The sequence below is a fragment of the Poromitra crassiceps genome, assembly GCF_964638095.1.
Source record: "Poromitra crassiceps genome assembly, chromosome: 11".
NCBI classification, from domain to species: domain Eukaryota; kingdom Metazoa; phylum Chordata; class Actinopteri; order Beryciformes; family Melamphaidae; genus Poromitra; species Poromitra crassiceps.
The window spans coordinates 25,233,937-25,258,922 of record NC_139643.1 but is presented as its reverse complement, the minus strand read 5'-3'; the positions used below and the strand labels follow the sequence as shown (position 1 = coordinate 25,258,922).

Genomic DNA, 24,986 nt, shown 5'->3' with positions numbered 1-24,986 from the left:
CTATTTAGCCGCGTTATTTAGCCCCCTTCCCAGCCAACTAGCACTGGCATGACAGGCCTGGTAGCAAGTTGACATAGGTCCTCTAGTTTAATATGATGCCAATATCTTCACTGTAGCTTTAAGAGTGCGCCCGCTGAAAGACAGTTATGTCGGCCACAGACGCCAGCACCCTCAGGATTTTGGGGTGGCACCTGGGGTGGCCAATCAGATTGGGGGTGGCCGCGCCACCCCTGGCCACTCCCTGAAACGCCCCTGAGTTGCATTATGTGAACAGGATGATGTTGTTAATCACAGGGATAGGTTCAATGAAGCCTTTTTCACTTCCCACCCAATTCACCCATTTTGTGTCTAAAAGGCAGGAAGTAACACAGGTGCAAGCAAGACATTAACGAGGGCCCCGGCATTGGATCACCTAAACGAATGGAAGTTGGAAACCTTCATTAATGTCTTGCTTGCACCTGTGTTACTTCCTGACTTTTAGACACAACATGGTTGAATTGGGTGGGAAGTGAAAAGGGCAAATTACTCCAGACTAGTAGGAATAAAACAACTTGTTTGCTGCCATTATCTTCATAAACTCGCAGAGCTGAACACTTTCTTGTCTGATTCGCCCCCTCCACCCCCTAATTGTCTCTGTATTATATCCTTACTGTTATCAGGTGAGTGTACTTGGAGTGTACTTGATAGCGTGCGTTCCCCCCTCCTTATCGGAAGCTTTCCTTTATTAGTTTCTGAGTTGCCTCCTCAATCTCACCATACCAGTCATTCTTTTCACACTGTTTCCTGCAGCTTCAAAGACTCAAAACCTTACCACCATAGTCATGCATAATATCCCCCAATTTAACTATTAATTTATTCTCAACCTTTCCTCTTAGTGCATTTAAAAAAAAAGTGTGAACAGATGCCTGTTCCCTCTTGTTAGCAGCCCTTAGGCTATTTATCTGTAGGTTTTCACTAGCTTTTCCTTCCTTTGCTGCTGATCTCCGTGCCCCCATGCATTTCGCTGCTGAATGATGTCTGCCTCTGGACACTGATATACTGCAGAGATTTGGTTGCTACTTTCCACTGGACTTCATCCAACTGACACGATGAACTTCTCAAAACAAACTGATCAACATGAGGTTCCTGCGATCCCTCGGTCAAGCACTGTACTTCTCTTGATGCATTCTAAGTCACCTTACAAACCGTTACCTTCAGCTACTACTCTACTATTACTACTACTATTCTACTATGCTGTGCTCTCCTGGTCCAAGCATGTCCATGCCTGAGTCTGCTGCCTTACCTCATCTGCCCTCGCACAATTCAACTCATATTCTCAATCTATATGCGTATTTGGAGCTTTTGAGGGTGTATCAACATATTGCTACCATGGGTTTCTGACCCAAGTCGTCCATGATGAGGTTGATTTCCAAGATGTTATGTGTTCTTTCTTTCTTTCTTTCTCTATCAGCCTCTCTTATAAAGAGAAAATCGAGTTGAGGCATTGGTTAATGCACTGGATCTGATATAACTTACACTTTCATAGGGTGAGCAGCATCTGGAAACCTAGCTTGGATGATTAAGGAAAGATGGAAGCGTAGAGCCGAGATATCATTGGGGTTATAAAGTGCAAAGCAACCAGATGCAATGAGTAATTCAATGCATTTTTTCTGTCTCTTCTATATCTCTTCATCACTTGTATCACAGCTTTCAGGGTCCTGATGCAGCCTCTTGCATCTCATTAGGATCTCAGTTACAAGATGCACTCTGACCAGCCGGCCTCTGACCTAAAGCACTGTCGCCTATTTCAATGAGGAATAAACAGATTGCTCTACCACTCAATATCTAGCTAGGCCCTGGGCTGCTGAACAAGGGAGGGACAATAACACATTGGTTATGCTCCTGGTTTATTGTTGAGTAGATGGCTACTACTTTGGTATACTACTGAAGTGGCCCTGAAGAACATGAGGAATGGTGTGAAATAGTTTCCCACTGGTATAGTATTGCTCATGGTACTTTTACCTTGAGATGTGGGTCACAGAGGAGAATATTGGTGTCTCTCAGGCCATGATGGGCCTGAAAAGACTATAATGTCCGAACAGAAAAGACAAAGGACTTCAATTTTCTTGGCACTATCTCCATTGTTCATGCCCGACTCAAGGTTTTCTCAGGGAATGCATGACGAGTATATTCTGTCTGTATTTCTGAATGTAGTCAATATGTTGTCATCTTTATATAGGCTAGCTAAATTGAGACAGACAGTAGTAGTCTATCTTGACATTAGGGCCTGTCAGTATTTCTCACTGACAGGAATGTGTGCAGCCGCTACTGTTTCTATTTAAATGAAACTGGGAATGCTAATAAGCTATTGCTCCATTCACTAAAATGACAACAGATCATTTTCAGTAGGTATTGTGTCACAAAGGCGCTTATAAGAAACATAGCTAGTGATCAAAAACAAGTCAAGGTATCCCCTTAAAACACTTAATGTGGAGCATGTGCCTCTCATACTCCTGTTTCATAACCAGAGTTTACATGAACAAGTCCAGTGCAAGAAAACTAATGTTTTGGCATGTTGGGGGGAGGGGGCATCCAGTTATTCCTACTTATATGCACTATTTTCACTGCAGGAAAATGGTTGAGGAATCAGAAGACATTTCAGCAGGCTATGTCAAGTCCTGCCATTGTAGTGTGTCATACCGTCTGATGCCATGAAAATAAATCCTCTGGGTAGGCTACTGTGATGACCCGGGTACCGGGGACACTTTACAACAACAGTGGACTCTGGCCACATGAGCAGGTCGCGGACTGAACTTGTGTATGTCTATGTGTGAGTGTCTATGTGTGTGTGTGTGTGTGTGTGTGTGTGTGTGTGTGTGTGTGTGTGTGTGTGTGTGTGTGTGTGTGTGTGTGTGTGTGTGTTTGTGTGTGTGTCTATGTGTGTGTGTGTGTGTATGTGTGTGTGTGTGTCTGTGTGTGTGTGTGTGTGTGTGTGTGTGTGTGTGTGTGTGTGTGTGTGTGTGTGTGTGTGTGTGTGTGTGTGTGTGTGTGTGTGTGTGTGTGTGTGTGTGTGTGTGTGTGTGTGTGTGTGTGTGTGTGTGTGGCTCGCACTGTTGATTACAGATGTGGAAAACAAACGGCCTAACGGGTTTTCCTATGGAAAGCAGAGAGGGCACAGTGGGGCTTCAGTGACATTTTCCCCACATGCAAAATCATGCAAAAGGTAAATACTGAGGCGGAGGGATACAAACACTATTGCAGAACATGGCCGTCACCTCCGTCATGTCCTCTCGTGCGGACCCGCCCACTCCAGTAACTCGTCCTCTGATTGGATTAGCCGCTCGAACGGCGGCTTGTCATTGGATTCTTGACGTGTCAATCCCGAGCTAATGTCAATGACGTCGACGGTACACTGGGTACACTGTATCGCCTGGGTGGACAGTATAGTTACTTCTACATTAAATGGAATATAATGCCGCGGATTTCTGTAAATAGAGGCGTTATTAGAGTCTAATTACTTGACGCGTGTTAATGAAAACAGGTTGAGCTGTGAACCGACTGGCGGCAGGCTTATCGCCGGGTTTAACAGCAATATTTCAGGGTAAGTGGAATGATACATTTCCTTCCTGCGTCTTTTTCCTCGCACAGGAACAGACTTGCTTTGCTTGCCTTTATTATTATGATTTAAATACAACAAAGTAAAAACAGCACTTTCGCCTTTTTATATTACGCGCACAATCGGCGCCGCGCTAACTGTGTCTGTATTGTGATTTTTTAATTAGTGCGTGCTCCAGCTCGCCAGACGAGTTATGGAGAGTGTGTGTGTGTGTACGGGAAGGTAATGGCTGTCGGTCGGACTCGTTATAGAAATTGTGAAATGGCCTGCTATAACAGCTTGCCTCCTGCTCTGTGTGAGTCGTGCCTGTTTGTGATGGTCTAAAAGAGGACATTTGGTTCGCCGTGCTCTCAGCACATGCCCGTGTGTTAACAATCTAAAATGCCTCCAACCTGTCAAATCAGCCCCCCTGTACCTGTCTGCCCGTCAGTGGGCCTACTTCGCCTCGCAGCAGCGTCTCCACACTCCGCGTATCGCGATTTGTTTTTAGGGCACAAACTGCTCTGTGTACTGAGAGTCGAGCTCCCAGTGTGTTGAAACAAGCACAATTGGACGTCCACATTCCTGCTCTAACATGGTCAGTAGTCTAATGACATTAAGGAAGCCAACAGACTCTAACTACACAGATAAGGGACCTATTGTTCAAAGCTGTTCATCCACTAGCAGTTTTCAGTGGCAGAGGTTTCATTCTGACAACAGCCTCAAGACATAAATGCTAATATTTCCTTGTATTATTGGTTTAATGTAAATACTCTGTGCCTTGAGGAATTTGCTTAGTGGTGTAGCTTTGATTTGGGACAAAAAGCGTCACACTACTGCTTTGCTTAGAGATGCTGCCAACTGCTGCGATGCCACCGAGAAGCAAAAGTGCAGTGAAATAGTATTCTTAACATTCACCTTAAGGGCAGTTTCGGACAGCCAGGAGCATTCAAACGGGGACACTGATTATGGCTTAGCATGGGGGCATTATCACTATCAGAGTCATGTGCTGCAGCAAATCAGCAGCCATGATTTTCTGTGGCATCCCAAGGGGGATACCAAAGCTGTTGGACTAGAAGTAGGCCAGTTTGACAGAGTGATGCACCATAGTGAACCCCCTGCGCTGATGATGGAGTCTGATCAACCTTGCTATGCACTACAGACCCACTCATTATGAAGACAGAATCAGAAAAGGTAGGTTATATCATGGGCAGGTGGCTTATTTGACAGGGATCTTGACGGCAAATTAAATCACAAATCAGACTTATGCAGCACCAACCTGCTCATTGTCAATTTGTCTTATTTTTTGTTTTGTTTGATCAAATTCTTATTTCAAATAAAAGGAAACTTGGAGCTAAGTTCTGCTTCTGCAAGTCCCAAAATGGCACCATATTAGTTACATTAGTTTGCATCGTGTGGATGCCGGATGCTCTTATTATATACGCCATGCTTTTCCGCCCCACGCTGCCACTAAGAGAAAGATATTGGCTGGATGTACTGGCATAAAAAAACCTTGCTCTCATCAACAAACATATTTTATTGCCATGCTTAAAATAACAACGCTATTGCAACTTGAAATCCTCATGGACCAGGACTTTGAGCTGAAGAAGCGGTGAGGTTGCCAAGATGAGCCAAATTAAACCAAGGACTTCTCCCCAGCAACAATACTTCAGCCCAGCATCACCAGATTTTTACTATGAATATCTATCCTTATTGTAGTAGTTCAGGTGTATATTGAATACATGTAAATTGATATATATTGTAAATTGAATACATGTCAAAGAGAATGTCCATTTACTTTGCAACCAAGAGAGAGAGGCTAGGGATGTGATTTTAATATGTGAAGTTAAAAATCACTAATACATACTAAACAGAAACCAGAATCAAACTCCGTACATGATAGATTTACAACAGTCAATGGAATGTATATGATAGATAATGTATATCAGACAGCATGATATTAAAGTTTGATTCCTCTCTGTCACTGTAAATATTTCAGGGATGTCTGGAAACTAATCATTTATTACTGAGCTTTTTTAAACTCTGAAATTGATTTTCTCCTCAAGTGCCCTCTTAAGAGAGCCTGGCTGCTAGTGAGTGATTATATTTTAATCGCTAGAGCAGCGAGCAGCATTCGCCTTCCAAAAGTGCTGAAAATACGGCTCACAGCAACACCTCGTACAGTGATTTTAAAATGTCATTTATTCGTTTTGTTGGGTCACACAGGTTAAATCCCGCGAAACATCCAAATGTCCTGTCAAATTGAGCAAGACGCTGAACCTGCTCACTAAAATGTTGAAATAAAATGATATTTCTAGATAAATATGGACTTGTATGACTGAGACACGACCTCTCAAATTTCTCTGAGTGGTTAAAAACAAACAAAAAAACAAGCGCAGATAGCTGCGACCACATATTATGCAAATTTCCAAAATGCAGGGGGCAGCCCACCCTCCTCTGCCTTTGCCACCCTGCATTTAGAAATAATGCGTTTTGGGGGGTACGGTGGTGCAGTGGTAAGCGCTGTCGCCTCACAGCTCGAAGGTCCTCCTGGGTTCGATTCCCACCTGGGACGCTGTGAACGCTGAAGGAATGCGTGCCCGTCCGCATGTCCTCGAGTGCCTCAAAAGGGCCTTTCGGTGTGGAGTTTGCATGTTCTCCCCGTGCCTCCCGGGGGTTTCCTTCATATAGGAACCCCTTCACCAAAACATGCAATATCCTGGTTGCTGATGTGGTGCCTCCTCTGGTCGTGAAGGGCGCCTGTTCGGAGGGAGGGGAACTCGTTGGAATAGCGTGATCCTCCCACGTGCTATGTCCTACCGGTGAAGCTTCCCCTGTCAGGTGAAAAGAAGCGGCTGGCTAACTGCCCATGTCTCGGAGGAAGCATGGAGCCAGTTTTCGGCTCTCCCCAGATCGGCAGAGGGTGGAGCAGCAACCAGGATAAATATAAATGAGCACTAATGGGGGATAAAAATGGGATAGAAAATCTGAAAAGAAAGAAAGAAAGAATGCGTTTTGGTAGCGTCTCATCTCATAATGTGTTGCTCTCCTAGTCCTTAGCAATATTTGACATACGTAGTCTGTGGTGGTAACTGTGCCATAGTATAGTTAGTACAACAACAAACACTGTTATACGAGGGATCAGCCGAGCAGCATTTTGGTAAACAAACCGCGTCACTGGGTGGCAATGGCAATGGAACCCTATGGAGCCTGAGCTTTGGGAGGCTTGAGTGTCTGACTCTATCCGGCTGACCCTGTTTACATTTTAAAAACTGTGACAGTTCACACAACTTTAACACAACATGCATATATTATACATCAAACTCTTGAGCTACTTCTGCTCTCACTCAGAATGTCAAAATATAAGCGATGTGATGTATAGTTTTTGAGATATGAACGTTTGTTTGGCAACAACTCATACTATTAACTGCCGCGGGGGTTCCGCATTTCTGGGTGGCAGTGACGTCACGCTGATTCGTCCTATACTACTAGACCTTTTGACAAGTGTGTGCGTGTGTGTGTGTGTGTGTGTGTGTTGTGAAACGGACGTTTAAAACTGTAGTCAGTCAGTGTGAGTCTGCCCCTCGGGTTATCATTTTATAGCGATCTGGTCGGGTGAAGCGTAAAGAAAGATTCATCGATGTGACGTATTTAGTGAAAACTGTGGAAAATGTCCCCAAAGTAGATCATGTGACATGCTAGTTATGCTACACAAAGGCACCAATTTTCACGTTTACATCTGAACCTTCTTTGTTTTTGTCAGGGTTACGTTGGGTTTTAATTCTGCCTTTCCACGAGACTTGGTATCGCCTCAGTCCAATCAACCCTGTGCCTCCTTGGGCAGAGGAGATTGAGCCGTGGAGGGTCAAGCCCCACTCCAGGTTCGAGGCTCCTGCTATTTATCTCAGGGCTTTGGCACATTTCATTGGTACAGTAATTATCTGCTAAAGGTCACTGCCACTAATTAATTGCACTACTCCAAAGCAGACAGATGCCCTCGCTGAGCTTGATTGCGCCCCTCCTCATCATAAGAATATCCATTGGAAAATATATTTTTATATATATTTTTTTATATATATTTTTTATTTTCTACCAAGGTGACAGAATTCCTGCCCTCTTAAGATAATGAGGCGAAGTTGGTCCAGCCAAAGGTCAATCATTGTTCACTATTAGACCTTTCTGTCTTGGCTCTTCCAAAGTGTTCTTCTTCAGGTTGACTCAAAAAAAGGCGCATCTTCTTCCTGCCTCATTTGGTCCCCGTATGTCACACAGAGCGAGCTGGTGTTTGGTCGGGTCCAGGGCTCAGTTTGAGCCGAGCGCCGCTGACCTCGTTATCTTTGGCGTCCAATCAGTCGTCCGGCCAGCTCCTAATTGAGCCATCAGCGCCTTGAGGGGGAAGAGGAGGGATGAACGTGTCAATTACAGTAATGAGGGGGCAGCCATGCAGAGGGCAGCGGGGAGTCAGGCTACGACGAGGCGAGACCGAAGCCTTTGCAGTGTCGCAGCGCCATTCTGCTCACTTCACAGCTAATCAGAGATCATATTGCAGTGGAAAAGTTAGCTAACTCAGTCGGGGATGTTTGCCTCTTAGCAGCGGGATACTTCAGCATTTCTTGTTGTGGTAATTGTTAAGAATTCAGGGTTTTTCCTGCATTTTGCGCCGCCCCCCAAAGAGATTTTAGCCACCCCCCCAAAGGCCGAGTTCAGGATAACCCTGACTGCATACAACTCACTCAAAAACAAGCATCTTTACTGTATCAATTGATGAGATGCCTTCGACTTCACTTGATTATCGCTGCCATGGTCGCAGATTTTTCTACTGTATTGTGGGCTCTGGCCCATATAGGTAAGCAAATTACTGCTGTATTTAAACATCTGATTTGCAATCTCATATGGTTTATTTTGGTGTTGAGGTATTGATGCTGTCTGGTTATCGAATAAATTAGCGTAAATAAAGTGGGTCTGTAGTGTACAAATATCAACGACAAAATAAAAGCCTCTACTACGACTCGAACCCTTGATCAGAAAATGCACGACGATGGGCTACTACATTCAAATTGTTGCTGTTTTTGTAACTCTTCATGTGTCGGCCGCCTGCAGGCTGCACTAGGTCACTGCATGTCGTTGACATTGACCTGAGTTGAGCCTGCCTCTTGGCAACCGACTCCGTCACGTTGGTTTGTTATGACTTGTATTTGCTGCATTGCACTGCACCTTGCTCTGTAGCAGTGTATTCTGTACTCGTCGTCTTTTTCTATCATTTGAGTGTTTTATCTGTGAAGCACTTTGGTCGGCTTTGGTCGTCGTAAATGTGCTCTATAAATAAAGTTGACTTGACTTGACTTGACATATCGATGACACATGACACTGATGGATGACACTGTAGTGACCTGAGATTTCTACTGAGCTGCTGAATACCATACACTGGATTTGATTACAAACGGCTGATTCATTCTCAAGTTGCCCACCGGGTGGAGTGCAGTGAAGCTTGGTCAGCTGGAGGCCCCATGTGCATGCCACTGCCCACTGTTGATTGGTTTTTCATATTTTCCATCTGGCCTCACAAAGATCTCGCAGAAAAGCATGGACTTGAGGGTCATGACCGGAGAGAAAACCTTTGAACCTTTTGTGTGAGAGAGAGAGAACACATTTCTTTATTTTTTGACTAGGTGACACACTTTGAATAGCTGTCCGGTCGGTGTGTCCAGGTCAGGATGCATGTGATGGTGGGTCTGGTCAAACTTAAAATTCAGAGATGCAGGAGACAATATTTCAGTGGTGGGGTAGTGGTGATTGTTGCGAGAGACATTTAAAAACTAGGCTATAGTGAGACATTGTAAAAACTCAATGATGTATTGAGCAGACCACGGTACTTGTTTTGACATGTAAATAGTCTTTTCCCACTGAAGATTGAACACAAACACCAGAGGATCACGATGATGACATAATAACTCCTTCCTTATCCGTGAGAACATCCATGCTGAGATTTTAGGTAGCAAGTTGCTGCAGCTAACTCATCAGGGCACACGACAAGAATGCACCCAGTTTCACTCATTTGTAGGAATTACATTTGTGTTGTAAAACAAATTCAACGTGTTAAAAGAGATCAGTTTCAGATCTGTCTGCATGCTGCAGCCTCTTCATCACAGATGTAAAGGCTTTCTTATTCATAGTCTTCTCAGCTTCAAGGCCAGTCAGCAGAAATGACTAGTTACCTCAGTCATAGAAATGGAAAAGTTGGTATAGCTAGCTGCTTTCGGGATGGCCTTATAAAGATATAGCAGTGATTCAGCCCATACATGGAAAAAGATAGCCAGCCTGCCAGACTGACTGTAGCACAATGTGCTGTAATGAGTGAAGCCCTGACAGTTTGTAAAGAAAGTCATTATTATAAGCAGCACTATCCATCCAGTATGTAAAGACACACTTCATATATCAGATTTCAATAATAACTATTTTATACAGTCAAAGGAAAAATCAAATCCTAACTTTGAACTCAACTTTTAAGGGTATGATAATGTAATAGATTAGAAATATCCAATGCATAAATATTTACAATTTACAATTGGAACACATCTGTCCTTTTTGATAAAATAATCAAATAATATTTTCATTGCACTGAGCACTTTTTGTAATGGCACTTAATCGTTGAATTGCAGTATTTTTCTTGATGTTGGACAATTCTTTTTTCTTCTTCTTTTTTTTACCTTCGAATATTGGTGTGGGCGTTTCATCTCTTGCATGCATTAATTTTCCATGTTCCATGCCCAGAGATGGTTGCGTGGTAATGCCAAATCTGAAGCCGTTTGTGTGCTCTTCCTAGTGGCCAAGGCTCGAATCTCACCAGAACATTGTCTCCTGTCTCCCCTCATCTGTCCCCCTCTCAGCTTTCTGTTTGAACGAATAAAAACAAGTCAACAGTAAACACGTCGTCACCCGCAATTTACGCGGTCTGCCCCCATGGACAGCCAGTAACAAATATTGTTTTGACCTGTTAACTGTACTGCCCCCTTTGGGCTAGTCAGTGTAAATGTTCTGATCAGTGGTGTTTGAGATATCATGCATGACAAACGGATAGAGATGCATGGATGAACAAAAAGAGACGCATCCAGCCATGTTCCTCCGCCTAAGACGGTGAGTGAGTGGATCTGCCCAGTCACGTTTTAGGAAGAGGAGGAGGAGGGGATCAATGTTCCATAATTATCTCTTTGTGAAAGACCTCCTGCTTAATATTGTCACTCTGATCTTGTCAATCATCGTTAAAGGATGGCTTTACCGATTATCAACCCCACTTTGCATCGTTATAATGTTGAGAGATGATTTGAGTTCAGTTGTGGACCAGTGATGTCATTAAGTGCATGAATGACATCACAACTTAACTCAAATCAACTCTCAATAACGGTCAAACTAAATGAATGCCTGCAGAAACGGTTGACAGTTTTTGAATATGTGAGATCGCGTGCAAAATAAATCGGCGTTGTTTTTCGGCGAAGTTCTCGGCTTCACGCCCGGAGCTACGAGCTAGCCCTTTGTTTATTATATCGTAGGTCTATATCTCTGTCATACTTATTTTAGCCTTCTGTTGATGTTGGTGTGATGGTTTATGTGCATACGTGCTGTTGGAGTAACCCATCTCTCTCTGTCTGTCTGTCTCATGTAGGAGAGGAGTGACGTCCTCCTCGTCACCACGGCAACAGCGGGGAAGCTGGCCAGTTTTGTCCCCCGTTGAGCAAGCGATGAACTAAGAACCCCCCCCCGGGCCACCTCCACGCCGTCACACGTCTCTGCTGCGCCCGCTGCCTTTGGGCAAGGCAGTCGACCACGCCGCCACGCCACAGCCGGGCTGAGAGATGAGTGTGCGCGTGCATCCTGGGAGGCAGGATTGTGTCTGAGTGTTTTTGGTGCCCCGAGTAAGAGAGGTCGTAGACTGCGCTTCCTCTCTCAACCTCTGAGAGGCGCACTTCGCGACTTGACTGACCCACGACATTTGTCTCCACAACTGCAAAGCATCATGGGGAGGAAAAAGATTCAGATCCAGCGGATCACTGATGAGAGGAACAAGCAGGCGAGTTCTATTTTCTGGGCCAATTCTCTCCTTCTAGGCTCTTTGGTGTTAGAATAAGGCAGCAACAAACTATTATTTGGGCAAATGATTATTCTGCTGATTATTTCGAGTGTTTAATTGATTAATTAGACAAGAAGAAATGTAAACGAGGTGTTGCAACCCGAAATTAGGGAACGGATTCAGAATAATTCCAGTGATTTGATTTGCCTGAACATTTGTTTGAGTCCTTGTCATCTCAGATCCATTTTAACAGCAACATTTTCTTTAAATTAATTTGTGATTTGGCCATTTGTTGTAAATGCTAATAATGTTACTACAATCAACAGCAGTACACATTAGTATTTTCTTTTTGCATATCCAATTTCTTAATAAAGTTACAATGTACTTTATTTTTGCCAAAAGCAAACAGCTAACTGCCGGCTCAATGCAGCATGATGTATCAATAATACAAAGCAGTGTCCCGTAGCGAGGCCTATTTGAAAGTAAAATGACCCGTACTGACAGTTTGCATATCTCTAGAACAGCATTACAGTTAAGACAGAAGTGCCGGTAATCGTTTTAGCATCTTTCTCTTTGTAAAAAGGACACCGTTGATGTGCTCGTAATATTGTGTAAACCTTTTTTGCTGATCGAACCAAAGAGTAGCAATCTCAGCAACCGTTTCTATGGAAACGGAGTGCTGTGTTGTGTATTATGAGGATGCTCTGTCAACATTCCTGTTTATAATTAATTATGTTATTTAAAACCGTTGCATATTGCATGTTATCACTCCATTTTGTCTTGAGTGCTGTTACACAAAACAAAAACGATGTCCCTCGGGACAATGAAATGTCCAAATTGATTTGAGTTAATGCCATGAATCGATAGCTGTATGAAGCTCAAGGCCTGTTAGGGTTTTAATCACTCTTTCAAGTGTGTTTCCATTTTCAAGAATATAATTGTACTGGGGCGCCCCCGGTGGTTCACCTGATAGAGTGCGTACCACTAAGGCTTAGTCCTTCGCGTGGCCGACCCGGGTTTCGAATCCGACCCGTGGTCCTTTGCCACATGTCATCCCCTCTCTCTCTCCCCACCCCTCCCAAAAAATAATCTTAAAATCAAGATAAAAGTAAACCTCTCCCCCTATAGTGTGTTAGGAATTAGGATGTCCTTTTTGTGTGTGCCAGAATGTACATTTGCCATTGGTCAGAAGAAGTGCATGCCTATAGTGCCACCTGTCAGGTCCTGTACAGTAGCTTCCCTGTTTGGACGAGATACTCGAGTAAGGGGCCGAACACACCATACGCCAGTCCTACGCTGAAGCAACGCAGCGCGGAGGCACTTTCATTTCAGCGCGTCCTTGTTAACAGGCGAGACCGATCACACCAGCCGCAGCGCTTTGCCTCGCCACGCCACGCTGAAGCCATAGTTTCAGCTTCTGGTCTATTCTTTCAAGCGTGCAGCGCGCTACAAGTGAGCAGCCAGGCATGAAGTCAATGCAAGTTATGAGCGGGGGCAGGCCAGTGCCAGGCAAAACAAGAGTGATTCTGGTGTGAATGGCAAGGCTCCTGCCGGAAGCTTCCGTGAAGCACTGCTTCAGCGCTGCTTGTGGTGTGAACCAAGCATAAGAGTGGACCCGATTTGATAGAGAAATCTGCCGACATCACTATTGGCCAGATTCTGATCAGTTCAGACATGCCTCATTGTAGATGAAGTGGAAATAATCATCTTTCTCTTTCTTTTTTACATTCAAAATACATTTGCAAACATGAATCACTCTTCCTGAAAGCGGCATCAGAAAATCAAGCAGTCAGTAATGTCAGCTCTGTTGACCAAATCACATTTACATTATTTTACTGTACTTTTTTTTTTACTGTACTTTTTTAAGAAAAACAAGAGTCCAATGTCCAAATTGTCGACATGTACGAATTCTTTGAGTCCGTTTATTGTCTATTTATTTATCCAGCCATCATGTTCATGTGTTTTGTGTTACGCGCCTCCCGCCTCCCTGCCCCCGCTCTCTCCCCTGTTCTCCTCGTCCCCAGGTGACGTTCACCAAGCGTAAGTTTGGCTTGATGAAGAAGGCGTACGAGCTGAGCGTGCTGTGCGACTGTGAGATCGCCCTGATCATCTTCAACCACTCCAACAAGCTGTTCCAGTACGCCAGCACCGACATGGACAAGGTGCTGCTCAAATACACCGAGTACAACGAGCCTCACGAGAGCCGCACCAACGCAGACATCATTGAGGTCAGTCGGTCGGTCAGACCAGCAGGGTCTCATATAAGTATTATTTGACGTACCGATTTAGAAAAACTCAATGCAGCCCTTCACTATCAGGATTCTGGGCCAAAATATTTGACTGGTACTCCAAGGCCTACAAAATAACCCTCCCAACTGGAGGCGGAACTCGCCATCTTCGGGCTGCTCGGAGTCCTCTTTGCTCCTCCCAACGGCCGTGCAGCAATCTCTGACACAGGGAATGACGGTCGCCAAGAAAAACTAATTTTGAAGGAACGGAAGTCCTCCTCTCCACCTTCTTTTCAGCTGTGGCTGACAGACATGATCTCAGTTATACATGTGGAGAGACTCCGATTCCAGAGGACGAATTCTTTAGGGAGATTTTCTGTTGTTTGGGACCCGTTCCTGACCTATTTCGATCGGGCTAGGGGCGCTAATTGAGTTTCTTTTGGATCCTTTGCACAGTATTTTTTTATCGTTTTGTAAGCACATTTTTCTATGACTGGTAGCACCATTTTGTGGCATTGTAATGTTGAATGTATGTATATATGTTTTTTCTTTTCTTTTTTCCTGTTCTTGTTTTATTTTCTTTATGTTCTGAAAAAGTAAAAAAAAAAAAAAAAGGTCAATGCAGAGGACCGTGCGAAAAGTGTGAGCACACAGAGCCTCACACCTATGAGGGCCAACGCTACGTTCACACAGGGCACCTACGCCTCGCCTTGCCTCAACCCACGCCTACGCCTACAGACCTTGAGCTGGGCGTGAACCTATCACATGCTTTTGCGATCACACTGCACGCCTATTGCACGCTGAACCTGAGCCGAGTCACAAGCGCCTCTCCTCTCTCCCGAGTGTTTTTTTTGTCACGTGTGGTCCTGAATTATCATGGGTAGGTCAAATAAATCGGATATATTTAATGTGCTATTGATGCTGGATATGTACAACCAGGTCTCCTTCTTGGGTCACTGTCAGAGAGAACTGGATGCTGTTGTACTAAGTGGATTAACTTTTCATTATCCATCTTGCTTCTTCGGTGGCTATTCTCTCTCCTGAAGATTTGTTTACTGACGGGGAGAAAGCCCCACGTGATAGCCACCCGTCCATCTCTCTCTCTCTCTCTCTCTCTCTCTCTGCTCAACACTGTTGTAGTAACACCATTTTATTTTGAAATTCAGTTGACTTTGCCATTTCCCACGGATATTGTCGCGTTTTTCCTTCATGGCTTGACGGAAAAAGTCTGCCTTCACGCGCCTAGTCGCCTTGAAAATAGAACTCACGCCTAAACGATAAAATCGCCTAAACGATCAAATCAGGCGAGGCGTGGGTACACGCAAGGTTCACGCTGAGGCGCCCTGTGTACACAGCCTCATTGACTAAAAAGGACGCCTGTTTAAAAGCGTGGGTAAAGGCAAGGCGTAGGCGAGGCTTGCGTGCCCTGTGTGAACGTAGCCCTCTCTCTCTCCATCCTTCCGCTGCTTCCGAGGCGAGAACCAGCGACCGAGCAGCACCCCCCCCCCCCCGTGCGCTCTCTGCAGGCATATACATGATCATGTTGTGTTATGTTTTCCACCATGACGCACTGATAAGAAACATCTCGACTAGTTGGAACACTGCAAGCCTGTCAGCCTGAAAGTGAAAGAGAGAGAGAGAGAGAGAGAGAGAGAGAGGGATGTCTTGATGGTGAGATATCTTTCTGCTCCACATGTAGATCAAGAAGTAGTAAATATGACAGTTTTCCAGCGATGGTGGTAATCCATTATTTCAGATAACAAAACGTGTGAAGCTGTTGATTCGGTTGCTCGGCGACGCCCTCGCACCGCCGTCCAAGCGCACTCGTTAAACGATGTGCTCGCCGTCCACTCGCGTGTACAACCATAGACGTGCTATGTGCGCGCGCGTGATTCATGCTCATGCATGTTCATGAGCCTCGCCTCGCATGTCAAGTTCGCACACTGCAAACTCTCTGAGCATAAAGATGCTTTTCTTTTTTTTCTGACTTGGCTACATTTTGAAGGAAGCACGTCTAATTGACTCCAGTGGGGGGCGCTGTGACAAGCAGCTCGTTGAGTCCCTCTCAGGGTTTTGTCCTGCCTCAAAACGAGGCGGAGGTGGTACTCGAGCTCGACCGGATCTTTGAGACCGATTTTAGTGAGGGAAAATTCACTGCTTACTGATAGCTGCCGATATGATTTTTTTTTTGTTGGAATGAAAATAGGCATTTGACTACGCAAACATACTCAGAAGGCTGCTTTAAACGTTATTAAATATTTAATATTAACCCTTGTACCCCAATGCCGCGGAATCCTCAATTTACTATTGGTCCATCTGATGGACCTTAACGGGAATACTGTACTAATTTATAAATATTAATTTAAATTTTTAAATTTTTGACTGTTTATAATTCATTGGTAACTTCTTCCCTAATACCTCATACCAACATTTCATACCTATTCGAATTTTAACCCCTCAAATGCCAGTGTACAGTAAGTACAGTAAAAAAAAAAAAAGTACATAAAAAAAAAAAGTGATTTTTTTTTCCATTTCCATAAAGACAAACTGGCTTTGGGTCTGATATTATGGGCAGGTTGGGGTGTTTTACAAAAGTCACCACTGCAAGATGCCTAGTATCAAAGATTCGCAGGCATGATGTCACAATAGCTATGACATCACTAGCCTATGACATCATCAGTGATGTCATGAGATGATTTTTTGTCAATAATATGTCACTGATGACATTACTGATGATGTCACAGACATTGTGACATCATCAGTGGGTTTTTGTATTTTTTGTGATTTTTTGTAAAAATAGTATTTTTTCATATTTTGAGCCAAAAATCCAAAAAGCGCATGTTTTGGACTTCCAGCCATTTTCCCCAAAAAACACAAACGAGCTTTAGTCCAGCATCTATCCCGGTCTAAAGGCTTCAAATCAGTAGTGTGGACTGTCAAATTCAGTTTTCTAATATTTTCCCATTTTTGGCATAGGAATCATTTTTTTTTACATTTCATGTAAACTGTATGGAATTGATTGCTATGCCAAAACTGGGGCAATATGGGGAAATAGGCAAACACATTAGAAACTACAATTTTAACCGCTTGAGTCAAGGTGAGATGTGTAACATCAAGGAAATAATGATTTTTTGAAAAATTTGCTGGAAGTCAAAAAAAAATGTTCTTTTTGTGCAAAATTAACATTGAAATCAATGGGACAACTATGCAATGGACTTTGAGACCATGTAACTCCCCCAAAATTTCTACCAACTCCAAGGTTAGATATTAAGGTCAAAGTTCAAGGTATTTGGTCCAGGATGCCCGCTGAAATAAATGAAATAAATTAATTTTGTGAAAATTTGCTGGGAGTACCAATAGAGTGGTTTCAATGGAAGTCAATGGGTCCATCAGATGGACCAGTAGTAAATTGAGGAGTATTTTTGAAAATAGGTCTTAGGATCGTATAAAAATGATAACTATGATTGATTTTTGTCAAATACCCCCAAAAAAATACCTAGCCTTAATTTAAGACCATATACTCAAAAAATGTCGAAACGGCCCATACGCGAATGCAGGAAAAGTCCATCAGATGGACTAGCGGGGTACAAGTTTAAATTGTCAACACATCGGCAGAATGTCGCTATTACAAATGGCAGAAATCCACCGAGTGCAGCGCTTGTTAGAAAAAGTAGTGTTTTCCACGAAAACAATATTGTCAGTTAGTTTTGTTAAGAGCTGGAGGTGGCACCACATTTGACATGGGTGACCACCTCTGAATTCTCTATGCAGGAAAAAGCCTGGTCCACAAAAAGTTCACCACCCTCACAGTTTTCGCCCTAGGAGGCTGAAATTTGGCATTGAGGTCGTGTGTGTGTGTGTGTGTGTGTGCGTGTGTGTGTGTGTGTGTGTGTGTGTGCGCGTGCGTGCGTGCGTACATGTGTAGGTGTGTGTTTGGCAGAGTAGGCTGGGCTGCCCCTGGTGGCAGAGGCAGAGTAGGCTGGGCTGCCCCTGGTGGCAGAGGCAGAGTAGGCTGGGCTGCCCCTGGCATCCTGCATTTCGCATAATGTGGTCGCAGCTATTGCGAATTTGCGCTTGTTCTTTTTTGTAACATTTTTCAACTCTGTCTCACAGCATATCTTGAGAATGAGAAGTAACTTCGGCCAATGAGCACTTTTGTCTTCTCTGTGCATTATTTGCTGTGATCCCAGTGTGGTAAGTGACAAGACGGGGTGTATCAGTAGTAGGTAACAGATAAAGTAACAGTATTGACAGTAACAGTATACTCTATTGTATATATACATAGAGATTCATCGGTGCAACGTTACACTGATGGAGGCCTTTTGCACTTCATTCAGTTATGTCAAGAATATGATCTTGTGAAGGATTTTGATTTGTTACGCCGCAGACACATTACCTGACGCTGCCAGATGGGGGCGGTATTGTGTTCACGTCAGGTAAACGGACACACCGGTCTGTGGCCCTGGTTTTTTGCCATTGGCGCTAGTCGGCCCTGTCGGCATGTTGAATCAACGTGGGGCAGTTGGTGTAATCATAACGGATAACTAAACGGACTCTTCTAACTTTGCTCCCTCTCATCTTTCCCCACAGACGTTGAGAAAGAAAGGTTTCAACGGCTGCGACAGTCCAGAGCCTGACGGGGAAGACTCTATCGATCAAAGTCTAAATGATGAAAAGTACCGGAAGACCACCGAGGACCTGGACATTCTCTTCAAACGCTACGGAGTAAATCACCTGACCCTCACGTCACCAGATCATCTTCTCATATTGCATACAGAATAGGCTATTCTATCGCCTTTTTGATTTCTTGTTTTCCTCACTGATCTAGACTCAGATTTCTTGGCCGAACAGCTGTCAGTCATTCTATATTGAGTTTGGCTTGAGCGTGCATATGGAGGAAGCACTCACTGGTGTAAAGTTCCCCCAGGTTGCTCTATACTTCATTTATTTCACTGGAAGTCTCAAAAAGTCAGAAACTTGAACAGTTGCTTGGTACTGGCATCTGCCCATAATCCTGAGTGAATAGAATAGAATAGAATAGAACTTTATTGTCCACCAGGGTGGAGAAGCCAGCAGGCAGTAAGACAAACACATACATGAGATTGCATTACATATTCAAAACGGTTCATATCAATGTCTGTGACATCACTGATGACATCATCGGTGACATACTTTCAGGCGGTGTCTCGTCATAGACGCGTGGTCAATGGGTCAGCATGCGGGAAATCCTCTCGTTCTCCCCATTCATCATAGTTAGTATGTAGCTGCTAGTCCAGCCCAGCCCAGGCAGACAGGATCAGGGATTCAACCACCGCAGTAAACGCACATCTGAACAGACGTCTATGTACCTGCTCTAGAATCCCCAATCCTGTAGTGTAGAGCCGCAGCACCGTCCTTCGGTGAGTCAGCCCATTGAGAAATATGGGGAGTTTTCCCCCACCGTCTAGTCTCGCGCGCCAGCTGTAATAACATTTTGTGGGCGTCTGACTCATAGATACAGTCAGACCGACTGTATCTATCAGTGGGAAGCAGGGAAGGGATGCTCTGTGGGTGTGAAGGCCTAAAAACATAAAATATTGCCGTAGTGCACACATGGGCAAAATGCGGCGCCTAGCTAAAAATAAATATAAAATAGAATAAATAATAAAGAGAACCAGAGTTGCACTCATTCACTGTGATTAAGCACTTGCATCAAAACAACACATACGTTGCTTCTGAATGTGATGCAGTGAAGTGGAGAGGTGCCGGGCGAAGACTAAAAGTGAAATTCTCTCTTCTCCATCCTCCAGCAGTCCGTGGCCGCGCCCCCTACCTTCTCCATGCCAGTCACAGTCCAGGCGTCCAATCAGAACACGCTGCAATTCAGTAACCCTGGCAACGCCCTGGTAACCACCTCCTATGTGACATCGTCGTCGCTTTCCGATCCCCACCTCCTGTCGCCACAGCAACCGGCTCTTCAGAGGAGTACAGTGTCTCCTGGGTTGCCACAGCGACCAGCCAGCGCAGGTGAGAAAGACACTCCATCTCCATCTGGTGAGACTGAAGTCATCTGGAAACTAAATCAGTTCCAGCACAATCGGATGGTGAAATGGAAAGCTGCTCTGGGCTTTGGTGGGAGTTTTCTTTGTGGATGAGCGCTATGTTTTTGAGGAACCGAGGAATAAGTTACAAGTCTTTTTTCCTTCTTTTTGTTGAAAAAGCGTTCTTGAAGATACAGTATGTATCTGATCTGCTATTCCTTAGAGCAAAGGTTCCCAAACGTTTCAGACCAAGCACCACTATGTACCAAACCAAATCTCACTGCGTATATGTATATATATATATATATATATACATACACACATACCTTTTTTTTTTCTTTCTTTTTTCATCAAATAAAATTCACTGCATCAGCCAAGACAAAATAGATGCGCCACAACAGATAAACATCTTATTTGCTGATAGGCTGACGCCCAATGCCCATTACAAGCGATAGATTCGCATGGAGTCGCCTTCGCCCTGTCAAGCCCCGCCCCGCCGGTCTCTTGGTGCTGCAGCTTGGTTGGCCGCCTGGCTGTCTTTCCGTTTTTCATTGGTCTATTTTGATTTTGGCCCCTCCTCTCGTCTTGTCGTCCGCGATGTCCGCGATGCCGCAGCATCCCCGCATGCTTTTTCAGCGATTTGGTCGCGTCCAATACAAAGTCAATGGGAGTTGACTATTATTCGCTTATAGTGGGCATGCATGCACCCTGATGGCAGTCAGCAAGGCTCTTGAGTACCACTAGGTGGAGCCTCGCGCACCACCAGTGGTCCAGGGACCACTGGTGGTCCCTGGACCACTGGTGGGAATCACTCCCTTCCCTGATATGTAAATACTGTATCATCAAATAAAGGATTTTGAATTCCTTCTCTTTTAAATACATGACTACCATGATGGATTTCTATTGTCATTATTGTTGCAAATCTTCAATGTTCTCTTCTTCCTCTGAAATGTCTTGTACGGAACTTCACTTTTCAACAAGCTATTAGTTCCTCGTTCAAGTGCAAGATAAATCACATGTAGATATATGACTCTTTTCATAAAGCGAGAAAGCCCACTAGTGCCTTTTCGGGCTCCTAAGTGTTGGTTTTTCCAGGCCGTGCGGTTGCATAATCCTCGTCTTCCATCTCATCTTCTCTACAGGTGCTCTTCTCGGAGGCGACCTGAATAATTCAAATGGCGGCTGCACGAGTCCTGTCCGTGAGTATGATTGTATTTGTTCACTTGGGCCCGCGCGTTTGGATATTGCTTCCTTTCCTCCCGTTATCTGCTCTGTATTGGAGTCCATCCCAAATCCCGTCCTCCGCCATCTGTGTTTGTGCCTTGGAGGGATCAGGGGATACCACCAGTCACAGCAACAGCAAGTTAAGACATGCACAGGATTCCCAGGACTTTCCTTTGGACACCAAGTTAATTTTATGGGTCCCTATTTAACATTATGGCAACAGTCCTATGTGGGAATAAATATTACATTTGTTGCACATCAGTGGGAATTTCTTTTAATACTTTTATTTGACTTGTGTTTTGAGTTTTGGAACATAACAAGTTTTGCTATTATTACATCAGACGACTATGATTTTTCAATCATTTTCTAAAATCTGGTGTTCTTCGTAGTTAATACAGTTTCACTATATTTCTTGTATGTTCTTTCTGGTGTCGAGCACATCCAGTATACCCAGAGAAGTTAAATAAGCCAGTTCAATTGATAATTTTTTATTTATTTTGACATTATTTATATTTTTAGCTCAGTCTGTACATCTATCTATCTATATGCCTCGTTTTCAGGTCGTAGTTGAAGCTGATTCTCGTTTCTGCTGATGCTAATCAAACCGAAGTTGTCAGGGAGACTTAAACATCATATTTAAAGCTGGAAATAAGGTCCAGGGTGTAAAAAAAAAACTGAATTCTCTAGATATATTGCAAGTGAGACATATGTCTTGACATTTATTTCACCCAATATTATGTTACAGACACAAAAATATTTCAACATCATTTTACGCACGTCTCATTAGCTAGGCTTTTTTTTTTTTTTTTTTACTCTGCATTAATTTACATTTTGTCTAGAAATAAACTTCTCTTCTGTTGACGATGATGTTGACCTGTCCTTTTACATTAGTTGCACCCAGAATAGCATCATACATCGCAGAAGGAAAGCTTGTGAAGATTATTCTAACACAACTTTGAATACACACACTCCAAGAGGCTTTGCATAATATATTCTGCTGTCTTTCTTTGTTTCACCTGGTTGAATTTCTCATTGGTTTCTGTCCATTCTCACCTTTTGCAGCGAACGGCTACGCCAGTGCCAGGGCCTCCCCGGGCCTCCTCACCGTTTCCAACGGCAACAGCCTGGGCAAAGTAGTTCCGGCCAAGTCTCCGCCCCCCCCTCACAGCCCCCAGATGGTCAACAGCCGCAAGCCAGACCTGCGAGTCATCACCTCGCAGGGCGGAAAGAGCCTCATGCAGATGGTGAGCTGAACCGGGCCGAACCGGCTCTGAGCAGCGCCTGCCAGAGCCTAACTGGACCCTTAACACTTGGAACCTTCAAAAAGCAAGGAGAGAATTCCATATGGCAGACTCAGTCCATTTCTGAGTCAACTTCTCTCACCTCCACTTTGTTACTTTATATAATACAAAGATGGCGGCGGCGGCGCAGCTGCCTACAGTACATACTTGAATCTGAAACCTTGCGCTGAATTGCGCTGGGACACGAGGAGATCGAAAATATTTTCATTCCACCAGGATCCCATCACTGGCCAGCTGAATGAGATGTTGACCACACAAAAACAATTGATGTCAATGTGTCAAATGAAGGAAATGGAGATAGCCAGATGAGGCTAATATTAGAGGCGGTCATCTCTTTTTTTTTTTTTTCTTTTTTTTTTTTACTAATGAATTGGGTGCAAATAAGAGGATTTGTGATCAACACTCAAGGTCAGGCCAACATTTCAACATTTGCTCAGGCGAAAGTTAGCGAGCTCTTGGATAAACCCGCCTACACCCACTCACATACTGAAGAGATTTCCCAACAACTGTTCAAACGAAAAGATTCGCCCACGTCGACTCGCGAGCAAAGTTCATCCTAGCCAACAGTGGTTGCTCCGCCCTTGCTCGTCATTGGAATTTCAGCTGCGTCAACACTAGTACCAAAGCAAAAGCATGATCTAATATATTATTATATCTAATATTTTTATCTAAAAAAAAAAGAAGTCAAAGCATTTCTCTAGATTCTAGAGAAATGCTTTGACTTATTTTTTTAACCATTCATTCCATACAGGATCTTTTATACCGTAGTTACATTTCCTCACAAACTAGAGGCAATCAAACCAACAAAGTAGCCGACCTAACTCAGGTTTTGTTGTTTGTTGTTGTTGTTGTGTTTCCTTGTGTTTTTGTCGCGCCTCTATTGATTTGAGTCGACTATAATAAAGCAGGTTGAGAGTTGTGACCCCTCTCTGTTACCACCCTTTGCAGACAGAGGATGACCTGGACTTGGTAAACGAGGTGAATGTCCCCCGTGTGGATCGCCCGCATGTGTCGGTGGCTGTGGCCTGCCCGCACATTAGCAGCATGGTTACACTGTCCTCATGCGTGTGCCTGAGGACAGACGTTTTTGTCATTGTTTTTGGTCTTGTGTCCACTGGCATTTCTGGGGGGTGGTCTTCAGTTTGTCCGTTTGTTACCACCTGGCTGCATGGGGGGGGGGGGGGGGTCAAGGGTCAAGACTCGTGGTCGTGTTCTTCCGGCATTCTCGTGTACAGTCCGATGATCATCCCTGTGCGGTCTTTGTTGGTGAAAGTCTAGTCGTCGTCCATTTGTAACACAGACAAACGCACAATGCTTTAGCGAACATCGGTGAACTGCATTGTGTTTTGAATGATCCTGTTGGTTTTGAACTAGGCCCATTTGACGTCATTGTGTGAGCAGTTGAAAGCATGGGTGTCTTCTTCACGTGGCCGTGTGGTGAGAACACAAGAGGACGCATGTTCACTTGTTCACTTGAAACCCGCACAGAGTCTCATTTTCACCCACCACCACCAGAATGCAAACAACAAAGAGATTCAACAACATAACGGGCCATTACATTAAAGGCATGTCACTCAGCTGTGTTTTCCCTCGGGTGTCCGCGGGTAGCGTAGTGGTAGATTCCCTGCCAGTGCCGACCAACACGAGGGTCGCAGGTTCGCGCCCCCGTATTACCTCCGGCTTGGTCGGGGGCGTCCATACAGGCACGATTGGCTGTGTCTGCAGCAGGTGGGAAGCCGGCTTAGTGGCGTGTCCTGGTCGCTGCACACTAGCGCCTCCTCTGGTCGGACGGGGCGCCTGTTCACGGCGGAAGGGAACTGGCGGGAATAGTGTGATCCTCCCACGTGCTACGTCCTGCCAGTGAAGCTCCCCCCCACTGTTGGGTGAAAAGAAGCGGCTGGCGCCTGCGCATGTGTCGGAGGAAGCATGGTGCTAGTCTATGGCTCTCCCCAGATCCAACAGAGGGTGGAGCAGCGACCGGGGCAGAAAAATCAGAAGGAAAATAATGTGTTTTCCTCAGTCACTCCTCTATATTAGCTCAAAATAATAATGTTAAAAATCTGATTTGCTCAACACCAGAAATGATTGATGTAATGAAGTTGGGATAGTAAATGTTGAAAGTAGACCACTCTTAGTATTTCTCCTTTTTAATGATGGCAGTAAGCAGCGTGAGGAAGGCAAGAGAATAACTATTGGAGGCAAGAGAGAAAGTTCAGGTGGGGGTCTTAACCATTATCTTCATCATATAATTAAGTGTAATGTTCATTTAAAATAAAGGAAAGTACAGTTTGGCTGATGGTTCACAATTTTGTTGTTGATGGTCTACATGGCATTTTCAATGTGATGTTGTGTGATGGCGAAACATCACACATTGTTTTTTAAGACTTAGATTTAATTAGGATGCAACTTGAAAAGATAAATTAATTACCCATAATTCTGGACCATGTGACCCCATAATTGAGGGTAAACATAAATTGCCTTTAATGTAATGTGCCTCTTTACGGTTCACTCAAAACAGAGAAAGTGTTTTTTGATGCATGTCCTCACCAAGAACGTCCTGCCACAAAATCCACT

General features: G+C 44.3%; 1 protein-coding gene across 4 annotated transcripts in view; it reads left to right on the top strand.

The window, feature by feature from the left end:
• Positions 1 to 3,443: 3,443 nt before the first annotated feature.
• Positions 3,444 to 24,986, top strand: part of LOC310785341 (myocyte-specific enhancer factor 2D homolog) — a 33,241-nt gene continuing 11,698 nt past the window's right edge. For all 4 annotated transcript variants that reach the window (XM_083646381.1, XM_083646382.1, XM_083646380.1 and 1 more), the window contains exons 1-7: positions 3,444 to 3,580; positions 11,235 to 11,639; positions 13,664 to 13,867; positions 18,458 to 18,592; positions 19,657 to 19,873; positions 21,030 to 21,086; positions 22,174 to 22,355. In XM_083646381.1, coding sequence (XP_083502507.1) covers positions 11,586 to 11,639; positions 13,664 to 13,867; positions 18,458 to 18,592; positions 19,657 to 19,873; positions 21,030 to 21,086; positions 22,174 to 22,355 — 849 coding nt within the window. In that variant the 5' untranslated portion in view covers positions 3,444 to 3,580; positions 11,235 to 11,585. The remainder of the gene's footprint in view (positions 3,581 to 11,234; positions 11,640 to 13,663; positions 13,868 to 18,457; positions 18,593 to 19,656; positions 19,874 to 21,029; positions 21,087 to 22,173; positions 22,356 to 24,986) is intronic.